Source organism: Octopus bimaculoides, chromosome 16 (genome assembly GCF_046866305.1).
Source record: "Octopus bimaculoides isolate indiv1 chromosome 16, ASM4686630v1, whole genome shotgun sequence".
In the NCBI taxonomy this organism is placed as follows: Eukaryota; Metazoa; Mollusca; class Cephalopoda; order Octopoda; family Octopodidae; genus Octopus; species Octopus bimaculoides.
This window is the reverse complement of record NC_142943.1, coordinates 29,077,432-29,095,648: the sequence shown is the minus strand read 5'-3', so window position 1 is coordinate 29,095,648 and position 18,217 is coordinate 29,077,432. Positions and strand designations below refer to the sequence as shown.

At 36.4% G+C, this 18,217-nt stretch overlaps 1 protein-coding gene across 2 annotated transcripts in view; it reads right to left on the bottom strand.

The window, feature by feature from the left end:
- LOC106880607 (zinc transporter ZIP12) overlaps nucleotides 1-18,217 on the bottom strand; it is a 52,437-nt gene that overhangs the window by 9,205 nt on the left and 25,015 nt on the right. For both annotated transcript variants that reach the window (XM_089364296.1, XM_089364295.1), the window contains exons 4-10: nucleotides 17,779-17,890; nucleotides 12,677-12,778; nucleotides 11,801-11,904; nucleotides 10,069-10,237; nucleotides 7,900-8,066; nucleotides 1,994-2,081; nucleotides 128-177 (exon numbers count right to left, since the gene is read on the bottom strand). In XM_089364296.1, coding sequence (XP_089220422.1) covers nucleotides 128-177; nucleotides 1,994-2,081; nucleotides 7,900-8,066; nucleotides 10,069-10,237; nucleotides 11,801-11,904; nucleotides 12,677-12,778; nucleotides 17,779-17,890 — 792 coding nt within the window. The remainder of the gene's footprint in view (nucleotides 1-127; nucleotides 178-1,993; nucleotides 2,082-7,899; nucleotides 8,067-10,068; nucleotides 10,238-11,800; nucleotides 11,905-12,676; nucleotides 12,779-17,778; nucleotides 17,891-18,217) is intronic.

Below are 18,217 nucleotides of genomic sequence, written 5' to 3'. Positions count from 1 at the left end.
AGAAAGAAAGAGAAGTGGACAATCGATAAACAAACAACCGATAAGTGTGTTTATAGACTGTATTAATCGTAGACTATGCCTGTTATGTAAACAATGTTTACAAAGAAATTTTCAGATATTTACTCGCCTTAGTTACAACCGTGAAGCCAACTTCAAGCAGATAGAAACCATAGGTACCTAGAAAATAAAATTCAAAGATTTAGTGATAATTATGGACAGTGACATTTTGAAGAACCTTTGCATCCTTTGCAGTGAAGAAAACAAACTATTTCTTTAATTACTTTGGCAATATTTTAGTTAAACACTTTCAGCTTCTTTATTAATGATGTTATTAGTGTAAAAATGCTTCTTAACCGCAAATTAGTGCTGCCCTTGCTGGCTTCTAATCAAAGATGCTCCAAATATGACCAAAGTGTTTTGATACATAGCCTCCTATATATTATTCAATATGTATATTTTTTAAACCGTTAAATTGTGAGTTGATGGATATTTAAAAGTTATTTCTAGCAGTTCGTACGACTATACACAGGGTTCTTCGTTGACATTTGTAACTTCAAGCAACTTGGCATTACTAAACGGTCATGGATTCCAATATTGTTTGCCTTGGGTGTTTGAGAGGGGGGGATAACGTTTATGCGCTAAAAAATGTTAAGCATTGAGATTATCTTATTATGTTGGTGGGGGGGGGGAGTGAATTAATCTTTTCGTTCGGATGTTTAACACGTCTTACACGCAGTGTCTTGACTTTCCTGGTTTAAAAATAAACTTAAGTCAAAAATATAAACTTCAGAATGAAAGGCCTCAGGAGAATTCATTAAAATTTTAGTTAAGAATGGAGCATAAACGAATTCGATAAAGTAATCTTTGATCAAGAACAGTGTTAATCATAAATGAGACAGGGAGCTTCAGAAATCCGTTTCTATAAAAAGGAGAAATAATGGTACTTTTCTTTAACAACCGCCTCTGAAGCCTGTTCGATTTTCACTGAAACTGAATTACATCGTAATCGTGAAGTATATTTTCCACCTAGATGTGGCGGACCCATAGGCGACGATGCTACTGCTGTTTATAGCCCCAGGAAGACATTTCCTCCAGTTGGCTAACGACACACTGTCTGTGTCCGATTAATATTTGCGAAGGAAAATCATCGTTCCCATCTCTAGCCTTATGTGATACATACGGATGGGACAACAGTCATCTCCCTTAACAACTGATACGGATAGAACACTGAATAACATAGGATGCATCGACAACTCCGTAACGTAGTTTTATTTGTGTTGTTGGGGTTTTTGTTAAACTTTTCTGTTGCCATTTCCGAGTCTTGAGCGAATGAACAACTTTAATTAATCGACAATCAAGCAATACATATTCTACACATATTTTACAAAGTAAAAATGGAGAAATTTATTGTCAAAATTTATCCAACACACACAGAGGCTTCTCTCTGTGTGTGTGTGTGTGTGTGTGTGTGTGTGTGTGTGTGTGTGTGTGTGTGTGTGTGTGTGTGGTTAGTCTAAAAATAGCTCTTATTTATTCAATTTGCGATTGGGTTTTTTGGGGTTTTTTGCAAAAATTTTAGGCTATGAATATTTTAGAAGTTCACGGCATTAACGGATACAACTCCTGGGGGAATACTACGAGATATTTTAATCGATTCCAACGTAATATACATTAAGATAAACAATTTTAAATCAGAGTTGATATTTTTTTTTAACTAATATTCGCTCGATACTTTTTCAATCGAACAACACCCATTGATTAAATAAATCATCTCAATCAATATTATTAATAATGAGTTAATTGTATATCGTACTCCGGTTAAGATTGTAATTATGATATTTTGCTTACAACATCGGAGGGAAAGATTGCACGAGAAAAAAGGGGCGATTTTTCACTCTTAAGATGTAAGGAATTCCACGGTGTTCTTTCAATTCAAATCGGCTGAAATTTAAAGCCGAATCCACTTACTTTGATTTTGAAAGTATAAACTTACCTGCAAAAGTAGCCAAACAAAACCATAATGGGTTTGGTTGAGAACTTTCATCAGCCTCCATGCTTTCGTGACTATGGATTCCAAGAGCCTAAAGTATAGAGGGAAATAATGATTACGTCAAATTTAACATCTACAAATATCATTCAACTTGTTACGATATGTGTTCGAATGTTACAATTTCAAAGGAAAATAGCTTTGTTTTGGCTTCTGTCATCATTTATATTTCTTGCAGACAGGAAACACTGTAAGACATCAAGAGAGAGGGAAGAGGCAACAATTGTAAATGGGGTGGGAGGGGATAACGATCAGTTGGCAGTTGAAACATTCCTGTCACAGCGTGGGACCTTGAAGACTGCTAAAATGCAAGAAAGTATACTTGTCCTTTAATATTTGATATTCAATATTTCATTTATTAAATAAGACAATCAATACTTCATTTCATTTTACTATACCTACTATATATACTATATATTCTATATCCTACATTAATATTATAAGAATATAAATAAAACATAAAAAACAGAGTTGGAATTCCTTTTAATAATATATTCCTCTATACACAATCATACAAACCCCTTTATATATATATATATATATATATATATATATATATATATATATATATATATATATATATATATATATATATATATATATAAGTAAATTCAAAAAAGGATAAAACTCTTTTACAAGAATTTTATCAAGAAGCCAGTGTGTAAAAAAATTCATAAGGGAAATTTCTATTCCCAAGAATATAATTATTCGTTTATATTTATATAAAGGGCATTATTACAGAAAAATAATAACGCCACACAGTGGACTTCTCAAAATAACCACATTTAGTACCTCGCATTAGGTACTAAATGTGGTTATTTTGAGAAGTCCACTGTGTGGCGTTATTATTTTTCTGTAATAATGCCCTTTATATATATATATATATATATATATATATATATATATATATATATATAAACAAATAGTAAATGAGTATATGCATATATACGTACAGGTATGTGCATACCGACATCCACCTGTATGTATAAGTGCATATCTGGGTACAGGACATTGCAAACAAAACGTAGACGAGAAAACACACAAGCCACATAGAGAACATTCTACTTCATCAGCTACCCCCGTTTTAACACCGGCGTTTCGAAGAGCTGGGCAGGACACATCGTTAAAATGGCTCTTCCCATGGACCGCAAATTAAATTTGTATACACAAATTAAATCTTGCCATGGAGGAATGTAGTGGCGGACACAAAACAAGACAGGAAAACAAACAGAAAAGGCTTTACGGCCAGACGAGAAAAATTGTTTGTGTATGAACGCTGTGAGACACGAACTTGAAAGTAGGGACGAGGTCGTTCGCGTGTTTGCTCGGCGATAGCCAAGGAAGAAAAGGATTATTGACCGGAAGCATGTGACCATGCCGGTGTAAGGGGAAGAGAGAGAGTGGTAGAGGGAGAAACAAAGGGAGGAAGTAGAAGAATAGGTGAGCAACGAGAGGAAAAGAGAAAGAGAGGAAGTACGAAGTGGGAAAAAAGAGATACGTAGTAGTAACAGAGGAAGAACGAGAGGGGTAAAGCGAGATACGTAGTAGTAAAGAGGAAGAACGAGAGGGGGAATATATATATATATATATATATATATATATATATATATATATTATATATATCATATATATATATTCTTTTATTCTTTTATTTGTTTCAGTCATTTGACTGCGGCCATGCTGGAGCACCGCCTTTAGTCGAGCAAATCGACCCCAGTACTTATTCTTTGTAAGCCTAGTACTTATTCTCTCGGTCTCTCTTGCCGATAGAATAAGTACTAGGCTAAGTGATGGAGACGTAAACACACCAGCATCAGTTGTCAAGCGATGTTAGGGTGACAAACACAGACACACAAACATATACATACATATATATATATATATATATATATATATATATATATATATATATACAATGGGCTTCTTTCAGTTTCCGTCTACGAAATCCACTCAGAAGGCTTTGGTCGGCCCGAGGCTATAGTAGAAGACACTTGCCCAAGGTACCACGCAGTGGGACTGAACCCAGAACCATGTGGCTGGTAAGCAAGCTACTTACCACACAGCCACTCCTATATCTATATATATAAAAATGAGAATGTGTGTCTGTCTGTCTGTCTGTCTGTCTGTCTGTCTGAATCCCTAAAACTCGAGAACTACGCAACCGATTTCATTCAAATTTTACACATGCCTTACTTAGGGTTCCAGTTGTGTTTTAGTCAAAACAAATTATTAACTTCTTGCAGAGTTCGAGCACACGGCAACATAATATCTCCACCACTATTTAAGTATTACGTGTCAAAAGTGAAACAAAAACACTCATGTCAAATACTTTCACTTTAAAAATGAAACTATTCCACTAACTGAAACAATCACATTTCGATACTGTAGTGACAGATACTTTCACAGAGAGAGAAAGAGAGAAAGAGAGAAAGAGAGAGACAGAAAGAGAGAGAGAGAGACAGAAAGAGAGAGAGAGAGACAGAAAGAGAGAGAGAGAGACAGAAAGAGGGAGAGAGAGACAGAAAGAGGGAGAGAGAGACAGAAAGAGAGAGACAGAAAGAGAGAGAGAGAGAGATGTATATGTATACATATACATGTATATGTACACCATTTCGATACTGTAATGACAGATACTTTTAGAGAGAGAGAGAGAGAAAGAGAGAAAGAGAGAGATAAAGAGAGAGAGAGAGAGAGAGATGTATATGTATACATATAGATGTACACGTATATGTATATATATATAGATCTATACATACATGTATATGTATACATATGTGTAGATGTATATATATATATATAGATGTACATGTAATATGTACACATATATACATATATACATGCATACAGATATCTATACATATATACACCTATCACACACACATACACATGCACACAAACACACACATTAGTCATTTGTTTTCTTATCCAAAACTACGTCAAAAGTACTGAATGGATCTTTATGAAATTTGGAAATTATATTCTTTGCATAACGGCCATAACTCCCATGAAAATTCATATATTTTTGATGTTGATGAAATTTTAACCCGAATATAACAGATGAGCATTATTTAGAAAATGATGTCACACGTTATCGAGGCTACCATTCTTTCTGGATGTGCAAAAGGGGATGACGTCTTTATTCCAAGAATTCCTCTTACTCCATCAGGAGCAGACATTCCTTTTACATTCAGAAGACTACAATTCCCCCTTCGTGTGACTTTTGCCATGTCCATAAACAAATATCAGGGTCAAACACTGTCTGTAGCTGGTCTTGTCTTGGAAGAGCCCTGCTTCCCACATGGACAACTGTATGTTGGCTGCTCAAGAGTGGGCAGCAACAAAAAACCTATTTGTATATGCTCCACAAGGGAAAACAAGGAACATAGTTTACAATGAGGTGTTATAATCACAACAGCAAGAAAGTATGTACATGATCACCTTCTTTTACGAAACTTCATTGACTTTCATATATTTATATTGATATACATATATATACGTGTGTTTGGGTGCGTGTGTGTATATACATCTCTATATATAAAGATGATGCGTAGTCTAGACGGCGTTTTTAGATTTCATTATTCTCTTTAACCCTGGCAACGCCGGGTATTTCTGCTAGTATATATATATATGAAGAAGAATGGAGAATTATACATCTTCAAAACTTGTTTATTACAGTATTTTTCTCATGAAATTCACATTGATGTAGTGTTTAGCTGCAGTCCATGTTCCTCCAGGTTAGACATTCCTATGCAGCTTTGTTCAAGGTTTTACCCATACATTTGGGTGAAGCGAGTTGAAGATTCCAGTGTTAGATAGGCCTTCTTAAAGTCTTAGTGTACATGATAGTAGAGATTGCTTTGAAATACGATATGGCTATGGTTTTGGCATCGTTTAAACTTAGAATGACCTTTTAGAATTTAAAGAAAAGGATTATTTTATGTACTTAGTAGTAGAAGAAACCTTAACTAGGACAGGATGCATTCAACTCACTGGCCAGCCATAATGAAAATAGACTGATACCATATAAGATACATAGATTAAGAGAAATCAATAGAAAGAGGAAATAAAGGAGAAATAAGAAAAAAATAAAGAGGAATGAGGCTTATTGTGAGATTGTCAAAAACTAACTGAAGTAAATCTACGAATATTTGATTAGGTGATATTCTTACTAAGCACTTTATGGGCATGAAACCTTGGATAACCTCAAAGACCGGCCATAGCTATCCTTAAACTAATACATCCATTTGTTGTTCGCCTGTTGTTTTTTTCGTAAATTCTCCCATATATATATACATACATATACATATACATACATGTGGAACAAGAATGCAATAAAAGACATTAAAACATTCGGATAGATGGACGATACAAAGGCGGACAAGAGAAACAACAATCAGAAAGACAGGCAAAAAAAGACGGGTCATTCGTGGCTTTCTTTCCTCTGTCAAATTCCAGAAGTCACGACCATTTCGGGCAGTTACACTTGAGATAGTTCGATCTGGTTTCCCCCAAAAAAGTCTAAGCTAAGAGCATTAGACCCCTTTGTAAGAAAGCTAGCGAATGTGTACGGCAACAAAGACAAAAAACAGACAAACAAAAGACGGCGATGGATGCGTGGCGTTCAATTAAGTAATTAATAGTAAATTATATATATATATATATGCATATATATGTACAAGACGTTACCAACATGAAATACGTAAACAAACGGATTAAATAGGTAAACAACGAGAAAAAAATGGAGAACAGGACAAGTAAACACAGAGAAAGGACCCTTCATCAGTTGTCTGAGGACTCCGGCCCCCATGAAAACTAATTTCGTCTGCTACGATCTATGTCTGTGCATTTATGCAACAAGCGCAGCAATAAAAAAAAAAGCATTTTTTTTTATTACCTTAATAACTGACGCGATGCCGGAGCAGATTTCCGCCCCGACATCCGAAACTCGGAGTTTTATTATGGCAACCGAATAATTGTCACATACTATATTACAGATAAATTCCTCTATTTACATAATATCGAGGTCTCATCCATTCTTTTGTTGTCATACCATTACTATTAATATATATGTAAGAAGCTATCTTTCACTGCAGATGTCTATCGGTAAGAAAACTGGAAAATATAGCGATAACTTTTCAGAAGATGTCCTTTGCAATATTTGTTCTGTACCGAATTACAGACACTCCTTCGTCGCTCACATCGTCTGAAATGTAGTGAGCTGATGGTTGACCGGTTGGAAGCCTGTAAACAATGATGTCATTGTTCATTCATTGCGATGTAATGTAAAATTAAAACAATAACCCACGTAAAGCAACCAGATACTCATTCTTAGAAATAGTTGACAAACTTATCATTTTAGAAAATTACTTCCAATTTTCTCCACGCCAATCAATTCTTGCATGTCCAGAATTATTAACTGGTTTTTCTTCCTTTGAGACAAGCTTATAAACTGGGTTATATAAACACTAATTAATCGGAATTTGTTTTAACTGTGTCTTGTGAGAAAGGGGGATTTCTGGCGTGTTAACCCGTCATTGGCGACCAAATGCTATAAGTTGTATTCTTTTTGGTACCAAGTTACAATATGGAGCCAATTACGTTTACCCTCACTCCACAAAATATACAATTGAGTGTGTATGTTTGTTCGTGTATGTGTGGTATGTAATTGTGTGTATGTGTGTTTGTATACGTGCGTTTGTGTGTGTGTACAACTGTTGTAATTTCCTCCTCGGTAGAGCTTTCACTTTATCATAAAGGCTGCGAAAATTTAAGTGAATTTTATAAACTAACCGATGACAACACACAACCACACGACGCAGAAGAAAAGAATATAACATCAGAGAATTACTAACTTGAGGAATCAAATGGAGTAAAGCATCGGTGGCCAATGTTCCAACTGCAAGTCCTTCGAAAAACGCCATCGTATAACCATAGACTTTCTTCTGGCATATATTCATGAATACTCCAAGAAGCGAACAAAAACAGATTACCGCAACAGCTAATATTCCATAGCCATAGTCTACAAATAGAAATAAATTTTATTTTTGAAAGAAGTTGGAACTCAGATGCGGATTATCTTCAGCTAATCCTGTTTATCAACTTTTATTTCGTTTGTTTTTACATTTGATTGTAAGTTCTAGAAAATCATCCTTTTTTTTCTTTTTAATAACTTCATTTCATCTTGAAAATGCACAATCTGGTGTGTTTAGTTAAATAACTTGTTAACGTATGCTGTGAGTTTCTTTGCCCTAGGAGTCGGGAAGACACTCGGCAAGGAGTGGAAACAAAATTGAACGAAGAAGTTATAATAATAATAACCCTTTCTATTATAAGCACAAGGCCTGAAACTTGAGGGGAGGAGGTGGTCGATCACAGCAATCCCAGGACTTGACTAGTACTTAATTTATCGACCCCCGAAAGGATGAAAGGTAAAATTGACCTCGGCGGAATTTGAACTCAGAACGACAAGGCGGACAAAAATACCGCGAAGCATTTCGCCCAGCGTGCTAACGTTTCTGCCATATCACCGCCTTAAAGATGATAATAATAATAATAATAATAATAATAATAATAATAATAATAATAATAATAATAATAATAATAATAATAATAATAATAATAATAATAATTATTGTTTAATGTCTGCTGTCCATGCTAGCATGGGTTGGACGATTTGACTGAGGACTAGCGAACCAGATGGCTGCACCAGGCTCCAATCTCATCTGCCAGATTTTCTACAGCTGGATGCCCTTCCTAACGCCAACCACTCCGAGAGTGTAGTGGGTGCCTTTACGTGCCACCGGCACGAGGGCCAGTCAGTCCGTACTGGTAACAGCCACGTTCAAATGGTGTTTTTTACGTGCCACCTGCACAGGAGCCAGTCCAGCGGCACTGGCAACGGCCTCGCTCGAATGTTTTTTCACGTGCCAGTTAATAATGATAATAATAATGGCTTCCAATTTTGGCACAAGCTCGGCAATTTTAGTGGAAGGGGTTAGTCGAACTGGTACTTTATTTTATGGACCCCGCCCCTCCGAAGGATGAAAGACAAAGACGGCTCCGGAGGGATTTCAGCTCAAAACGTAAAGATCTTTATATTTTGAGTTCAAGTCCAGCCCAGGTCAACTTTGTCTTTCATCATTCCGTGGTCGATAAAATAGAGTAACAGTTCAGTACAGGGGTAGATGTAATCGACTCCTCCTCACCCTAAAATTGCTGGTCCAGTAGTAGTAGTAGTAGTAGTAGTAGTAGTAGTTTTTGGCGATGTTGTTGTAGTCATCAATTACTGCAGTTATTAAGAATAGAAAATAGATTAATTGCCCTTTTGCCATTCCTTTCCGTATGTCTTTGTTGTAAGTAGATTTTATTTTAAAATATCTAATTCAGCGATGAATTGAAAAATGGGTTTGTCGAAGTTTTTCATTTACCATAAAGTATCTGCTACAAACATTTCTTAAGTGGGGAAGACGCTTTATAGTTTCCTTCAGAATTTTCATGTTTATTTGCATTTTGTGAATGCAAAATTGAAATTTTTAAGGAATAACCAGAAGTGAAAGACAGTATCCAAGATCTTTTCGAAATTCACCGAAATTGGAGTGGAGGTAAACGGAGGAAGTTATCTCTTGACCAGAGACCTGACCAGAAGGCATCAGACAAGAGCGAAGGTATGGCGTTAAATCAATGGAAGGATTATGGAATTTAACCATTTGGCTGTTACACCTCACAATAATATATCCCTAACAAACGCACATTGACTAAATATTTTTAGTTGCTGTGATCGAGGTCAGCCCTGACGAAACAAATCTAGTAATTTCATTTGCGATCTTCCTGTGTTTTCCAGAGGAACAGCTCGCTCGAGACCGCATTATTCAACGTATCTTGTACTGTAGTTGTTGCTGTTCGTAAAACAATGAGATGAAAGAGACTCAGCAGCTATTTCTAACAAGTCAAGCTACCACGTAGAGACTTTCAAACTAACTCTATAAATGTCATTAATTATATTGAAAGTAAGATTTACTCACGTTTGTACTGGCTTGGTTTATCAGCTTTTTTCCGGCAAGAACTAGAAAGAAGTTGTTGTATAAGAGCGGGACTGAGTTCCCTAAATTTTTCTGGCAACAAAAGTGATGCATTATCATTTTGATCCTTGAAGATAGCTAATAGTTCCGAGCTGTCAAAACAATCGCTTACCTATAAAAAGAAAATTGTGGCAAAGACATAATTATACAAAGTGGAAAACAAACACACGAACCATTGGTCAAGCTCAAGGAAACAAGGACATCGGGTGCCTGGTAACGGATAATCACGTTGGATGACCGGTAACGAATGATCACACTGGATGACTGATAACGAATGACCACGTTGGACGACTGGTAACAAATGAGGGGGGATAAAATGTCATATCTTTACTTTGAGGGATCAAATCACGATGAGATCTATATTGCTGTTCATCTTTGAGCGGTAGGTAAAATAAAATGCCAGTTAAATACTGATCGATTTTATGGATTATATATTACGTGCCGCCTCTAAAATTTGACTCTGTCCCAAGGGTAGAAACCATTATTCAAAAACATTTTTCCTTTCTCAGATTGTGTGTCTAAAGATTAAACTTCACTCTTGTATTATAAACAATATCAAAGGAATGGCAACTTCGCTATCATTTCTCAGGCGTATATATATATATATATATATATATATATATATATATATATATATAGTGAGAATTTATTTAAAAAAAGGCGAAGATAGGTGTATAAACAACAAACAGCTGTATTAGTTTAGCGCTTGTGAAGTGAGAAAGTCTTTTACGTTTCGAGCCTACGCTCTTCGCCAGAAAGAAACACAGAAATAAACAGGGAGAGAAAATAGAAAAAGGTTTAGTGGCTAGTGGGGTCGATTTATTCGACTAAATGTGGTGCCCCAGCATGACCGCAGTCAACTGACTGAAACAAGTAAAAGAATAAATGATATATATATATATATATATATATATATATATATATATATATATATATATATATATATATATATAATTCTGTTTTAAATTTAACTGTTTTTTTTTTCTTTTTGTTCTTGGTAAATTTTGTCATATTCAAATTGTATTACTTTTATTTAAGCTGGCGGCGAGCTGGCAGAATCTTTGCACGGCGGGCGAAATGCTTAGTGGTATTTCGTCTGCCGCTACGTTCCGAGTTCATATTCCGCCGAAGTCGACTTCACCTTTCATCCTTTTCGGGTCTATGTAATCGACTAAATCCCTTTGTTTGTCCCCTCTATGTTTAGTCCCTTGTCCAATAAAGAAATAATTACTTTTATTTAAACAGAATTTTCTTTTTGAAAACATTATCATCTTTTACATTGCTTTATTTTGCCCCCCTCCCCTGCCACCCCCACCCACCCTATCACTTTGCCATAATAATCTAATAGACAAGGGAGCAATTTATCCTTTTTCTTTTTTCGGTGAAATTGTCTTGCGGCAAAATTTCCTGCGTCCAAATATCCTGAGACAAAATATCCAGCGGCAAAAATGTTTGCGGCAAACTTTCCGGATACGGGTTTCAAATTTTGGCACAAGGCCAGCAATTTTCGGGGGAAGGGGTGAGTCATTTATATCGACCCCCAATAAAGACAAAAGGCAAAGGTGACCTTGGCGGAATTCGAACTCAGACGAAATGTCATTGCCCATTTTCCCCGACGTGCTAACGATTCTACCAGCTCGCCGCCTTACGTATAACACGGAAGAACGTCACTCACTTTTTTCATCGGCTGAACAGCTCGTTTGGAATGCTGATGGTCATGCGCTTCTTTTTCTTGATTCTTTGTTCCAAGACCTAGTAGCTTAATTAATTTCTTAAAATCTAGAAAACATAAAAGGAATAATTGCAGTGTGGAAGGTGTTTATAAGCCATTTAAAAACACACTGACAAAATTCCGTGGAATTTTGTCACAGAATTTTGTCAATGAACAGGTAGTGGTCTTAAAACGACGAAAATATTTTGGCAAATTAAATTTAAACGTTGAAGTGAATCTAACGGTTCTTGTGTGTTTTTAAATGGCTTATAAACACCTTCCATGCTGCAATTATTTTTGTTTCAACACACGATCTCAGATCAGGTCACTTGCTATGCAAGTACATCTCCAAAATTAAGGAAATCAAACTGAAATAAAATATTCATTTTCTGGTAATCTGTTAATTCTTAAATAATGTTAATTTAACTGGCACTCCGTCGGTTAAAACGACGAAGCTTCCAGCTGATCCAGTCAATGGAACAGCCTGCAAGTGAAATTACCGCGCAGGTGGCTGAGCACTCCACAGACACGCATACCTTTAACGTAGTTCTCAGAGAGATTCAGTGTGACATAGAATATAACAAGGCTGGCCCTTTTGAATTACAGGTACAGCTCTTTTTTTTGCCAGATGAGTAGAATGGAGTAACATGAAAGAAAGTGTCTTGCTCAAGGACACAATGCATTGCTGGAAATCGAACTCGCTACTCTACCATCGTGAACCGAATACCCTTACCATTAAGCCATTAGTTTATTTTCATTTAGCAATACAGCTACATCACTTGCGTTTTATACAGAGATCCAATATGTTACAATAAAAATTTGGTAAAGAAATTGTCTTACCATCTTTAGACATGTGATTTTTCGATCCAAAATTATTAAATATGTAGTTAATAAACGCACTTCTCTCTGGCAACAACCGGCAACTTTCGTGAATGGTTGAAGCTAAAAGAAACAAGTCGATATTATATTAAGCTGAAATAGTTTAAAAATAAACAATCTACAAAAAGATGCTTTCACGAATTACTACTGAAGTTCTTCGATATTATTTGCATATGTTTCCTTCTTTTTATTTAATACTAGCAACGCCCATTGGATTTCAAATGTAAAAACGAAATTGTGCAGCTGGTTGGAAGTATATATAAAAGTATAAAAATTAGTGTTTCTTTTGAAACTGTATATTCTGCATTATTCTCATAAATTAAGTACCAGTTGCGTGCTGAGGTTGATTTAATCTACTGCCCCCCCCCCCCCCCCAGAATTTCAAGCCTTGTGCCTAAAGTAGAAAAGATTATTTTCATTTAAAAGAAACTTTCAGTTCTTCTGGTTAAGGATGTTATTGAAGAAACATGTCCCATTTGCTGATCTATATACAATCATTCGTTTATCTCCTCTCTTCTATATCCTTTCCGTTCTTCTGACAGCAGGTCTCCCTACTCAAATGTATACAATCACACACACACACACACACACACACACACACACACACACATATATATATATATATATATATATATATATATATATATATATATATATATATATATATATATATATATATATATATATATATATATAAGTAAAGATTATTTGTGAACATGATGTGGCAGTCCCGGTTGGGATGAATGTCACTGTTGTTTTAGCCCCAGGAAACATCGTCTCCAGCTGGCTTTACGACACACATCTGTGTCCTAATATTTTCGAAGAGGGGAGCCCAGTACCCCCACTCAGCAGAAATCAACATCTGTGGACCGTGGATTCTGGATTATTTCCCTTCCTCGGCACAGAATAACTGCTTGGCTGAGATATATATAGTTTTCAAAGTGACACACAAAGTGATGCACAAACACTGATCTACTAAATAGAAACGTTATTATTTCTAAATCTCTCAACGAGAGACATACAATAACACTACTGTACCGAGACTGTCACATTATGCTGGCAACTAACCTTTACTTTAAAGTACTGTTAATGTATGTCTCTCGTTGAGACATTTGGAAATAATAACGTTTCTATTTAGTAGATCAGTGCTTGTGTATCACTTTGTGTATCACTTTGAAAACTATATATTTTCGAACGAGAATTTAGCAGTGTCATCTCAGCCAAGCAGTTATTCTGTGTCGAGGAAGGGAAATAACCCAGAAACCGCGGTCCACAGATATTGCTTTGTGCTGGGTGACGGTGCTGAGCTTCCCTGTTCGAAAATATAAGGACACAGATGTGTGTCATATAGCCAACTGGAGACGATGTTTCCTGGGGCTAAAACAACAGTAACATTCATCCCAAGCGGGACTGCCACATTATGTTGGCAAATAATCTATATTTTAAAGACTGTTACTCTATGTCTTTCGTATCCTTTGCAATAAACACCTGTTAGCAACTTTCATATCAGTGGAAGGCAAGTTATTGGTCAGTAGTTACTTGCTATATTTCCTCTCTTTTTTTGTCTTTCAATATCAGCACCGTCCTGCCTTTCTTCATCCATACAGGGACATCTCCTGTCTCAATACAACTATTTGGTTGCGTTCTCATTCTATCATGAAGCACAGTGAAACATTTTAGCCAAAATTCCTGGATTTAGCCAAAATTCTGATCCAGAAGATTGCCAGTTTGGCATCCGGTTCAAAGATTTCTTAACTTTTCTCCTATGATCTTTGTGTTTCTCTGTATTGGCAAATCTGTGTTATTTGCCTTTATTTATTTATTTTTTAACAATCCTGCATCGTCATTGTGCTTCGCCTTTTGGCTCCAAATATTTCTCCAGAATTCCTGTCTCTTTCTTGTTAGGCGATACTTTCACTGTAACATCTCCATTTAGTTCCTTATAAAAATTTGCTTTCATCTGTTTCAAACATTTTGTCTAAACTGTTCAATTCTGTTCTTGTATCTCTTGATCTTGGCAGCTTTTCTTTCTATCCTTAGTTTTAATTCTTCCATTACTCCACTCTATCTTCTTTGTTTCGACTAGAACTTTCTTTGGATTACTTCATGGAATCTAATTTTCATTTTCTTCCTGTTGCTAAGAATCTCTACCCTCGCAAGACCTTTTCGGAGCTGATCTACCTGTCCCTTCAATCGCTTTTCCCAACAGGGTTCTCTTTCTTTCTCTTGGGATTGTCTTTCTGTTACTACCACTGTTGCAGTATACATTCATTTGTTGGTCATGGTGCCATCATTACTTCTGATCTTGCCAAAGACTTGCTTAACTATCTATATCCCTTTCACTATTTTGCTCTTCCTTGTCTTTCTTATTGATGGTAATCTTTTTCTTTCATCTGACTCGGTAATATTATGTAATCTATTAGCAATAACCAGCTCTTCATAGCAAAAGTTATGTTCTGGTTCCTTATGCTCAGTTAGGGGTCTCCCAATACAAGATGTCTGAACCTGCATGTCTCTGCTTTCAGTGTATTTTGACATTGATCCGTATTACATTGCTGTTTTCCGTCTTGTAGATTCTGCGTTTGATTTCTTCGGTTTGTACTTCTATCAAGCAGCCTTTCTATTTCATGCCTTACTTGGTCACTTAGTCTCTCTGTCAAGTTACATCAAAAAATTCTTTTTCAAAGCCATATCTCTCTCGTCCTATCCATGTAACCAAATCTGTTAGGTTCACTTCAGATGTAACATTCCATCACAGTTGCATTTAATCTGCTCCAGTCGCTTTTTCCTCCTTTCTTTCGTACCGCCGCAGCAGCTAGATGACGACCGGGCCAACCCTGCTGTGTAGTAGGCCTCCTGCAGGATGTGATATTTTACCATTATCACTCCCAACCTCATTCACACCGTTGGTCAATACATTTGACATTTTGTATTTGACATTTTCGCTCTTAGTAAGGGTTGTGATGAGGTGACACAACTACCGGTGTTTTTAGTGTGACACCATCTCTAGAGGGGTTGCCAAGGCTAACGAGGAATCCCCATGAGACAGACTTTATCCCACCAGACGCCAGCCTGGTAAACCATGCTCTCGGGGTGAGCTTAGAGGTAACCTCATTATTCTCACGTTGCGACTCCACAATCGGGTGCAATTTCACACCACACCCAGGACGTATTATTACTAGTACAACACAATTGCTCGTATTGTTGTTATCAATGGTGGTGATAGCTCTGTTCTTGTAATCTACATTGTTACTTTTGGCGTCTTTGTCATTATTTCCGTTGTCCTGAATTTTTCCTGAAGCCACAATGAATTTCCCGCCATTGTTCTTCTCCTTTCTATGGTTGTCGCTGCTGTTGTCTTTTCTCCTTGCACTGAGTTCACTCCGTAGTCATGACGATTCAACTGTAGTTGTTATTGTTGTTGTTGTTGCTGAGAAACAACTCTAAAAATGTGTTCGCTACTTTCTCTAGCCATAGAAAATGGAGTGACAGTTTCCCACCTGCTGGTGTCGCTGTTGCTACCCTATGTGGGGTAAATTAGCCACTAGGGCCTAACACTATCTCTTTCCTTGCATCAGCTACTTTCCTGGTTCTTTTTGTCTCCCATAGAAACTATAAGGTGCAATGCGTTCATAATCATTAGAGTGATTTTTCAAAAATTCCTTTAAAAGTGTCTGCACTTAAAACACACACACACACACACACACACACACACACACACACACACACACACACACACACACACACACACACACACACACACACACACACATGCATATATTTATATATTTCAAGTAGCAATTTAAGAAGCAGGCACAAATTCTTTCAACTCTCGTTAAACGAACAAAACAAAACTTCGCCATCACTTCTGTCAAAAGTAGGACGACACAGTTTTCTCTCTAATGATAGAAAATAATTATCTATCACTTGTATGGTTCTGTTTAGGAAGAAAATTGTGTTGCAATTTACTTTACAAAGAAAATTAATTACTTTATCCTTAAGACCAAATTTGTGACAAGCTTTGAATAAAGCAACACTCAGAATGGCAAACAGCACATTCCTTTAACAGAGGAAAGAAAAAATGTATTCAATAAAAAACACAGCTGAAGGCACCGTGATAAAAATGTGTAAGGCAAGAAGTTTGCTTCCCAGCTACATGGTTCCGGGTTCAGTTCTACTGCGTGGCACCTTGGGCAAGTGTCTTCTACTATAGCCGCGGGCCGACCAAACCCTTATGATTGTTTTTGGTAGACGGAAACTGAAAGAAGCTCGTCGTGTGTAAGTGTGTAAGTGTGTGTGTGTGTGTGTGTGTGTGTGTGTGCGTGCGTGGCGGGGGGCACTGTTTGATAACTGGTGTTGATATATGCTTATGTTCCCGTATCTAGTGGTTCGTCAAGAGAGACCGATAGAATAAGTACCTGGTTTTAAAAACAAGTACTAGGATCGATTCGTTCGATTAAAATTTTTTGAAGGCGGTCGGTGCCCCAGCATGGCCTCAAGCTAATGAGTGAAACAAGTAATAGAAAAGAATGAAAGTAGAGTTAGTTAACAGGATATATATATGATAAAGTAAATAGTGTGTGTGTGTGTGTGTGTGTGTGTGTGTGTGTGTGTGTGTAAATCGTAAAATGTCAGGAGGAAATAATTTCATCGATTGGGTCTCCCGAATTCCAGCTACACGGAACTCTGCATTATACTCCATTGTATTGGATTACTATGTGGTCTGATAGCCGGATTCACTAGAGGAGCTTTCTGTTATAGCCGGACGATTCTATAAATCTATATATTACACTACAAATTTATTTATATATATATATATATATATATATATATATATATATATATATATATATATATATATATGTGTGTGTGTGTGAGGGGGGGGGGGAGAGTGCATGTGACCCCGAAAGAATGAAAGGCAAAGTCGACGTCGGCGGAATTTGAACTCAGAAAGTAGCGACAGACGAAATGCCGCTAAGCATTTTGTCCGGCATGTTAACGATTCTGCCAGTTCGCCACCTTCCTTTTATTAATAAGTAATACAAGTTTAAATTGCAACTCACTTGAAAATATATGGCCGACGATAATTTCGGAAATACTTTGTAACTTATCTGAAATACTGGCCTCGTCTTTTAATACGTCTGCTTGGTCCAAAATAATATCAACACTGAAACACTAACAAATAAAACTGTCCTTTAATAGAATCCAAAGAAAGAGCCAAAATCACCAGAAAATTATACAGTTCCACCAAGAATTACTAATAGGATGTATGAATGATTTTCTTATGGGTTTGACTATGTCTCAAGTATATTTGAAATGGTAACAAGTTTGTATTAAAGTTTTGTGTGTGAAATCTTAACATTTTACGTTTAAAAAAATACACCCTTTAAAAAATACACCCCAGCGTTTTAATTAAATTCTAAAATAAACGTGAATTCAGGTTGGTTTTAAAAACAACTACAACGATTTTTATTAATATATTAAATTAGTTTTTCGTGCACA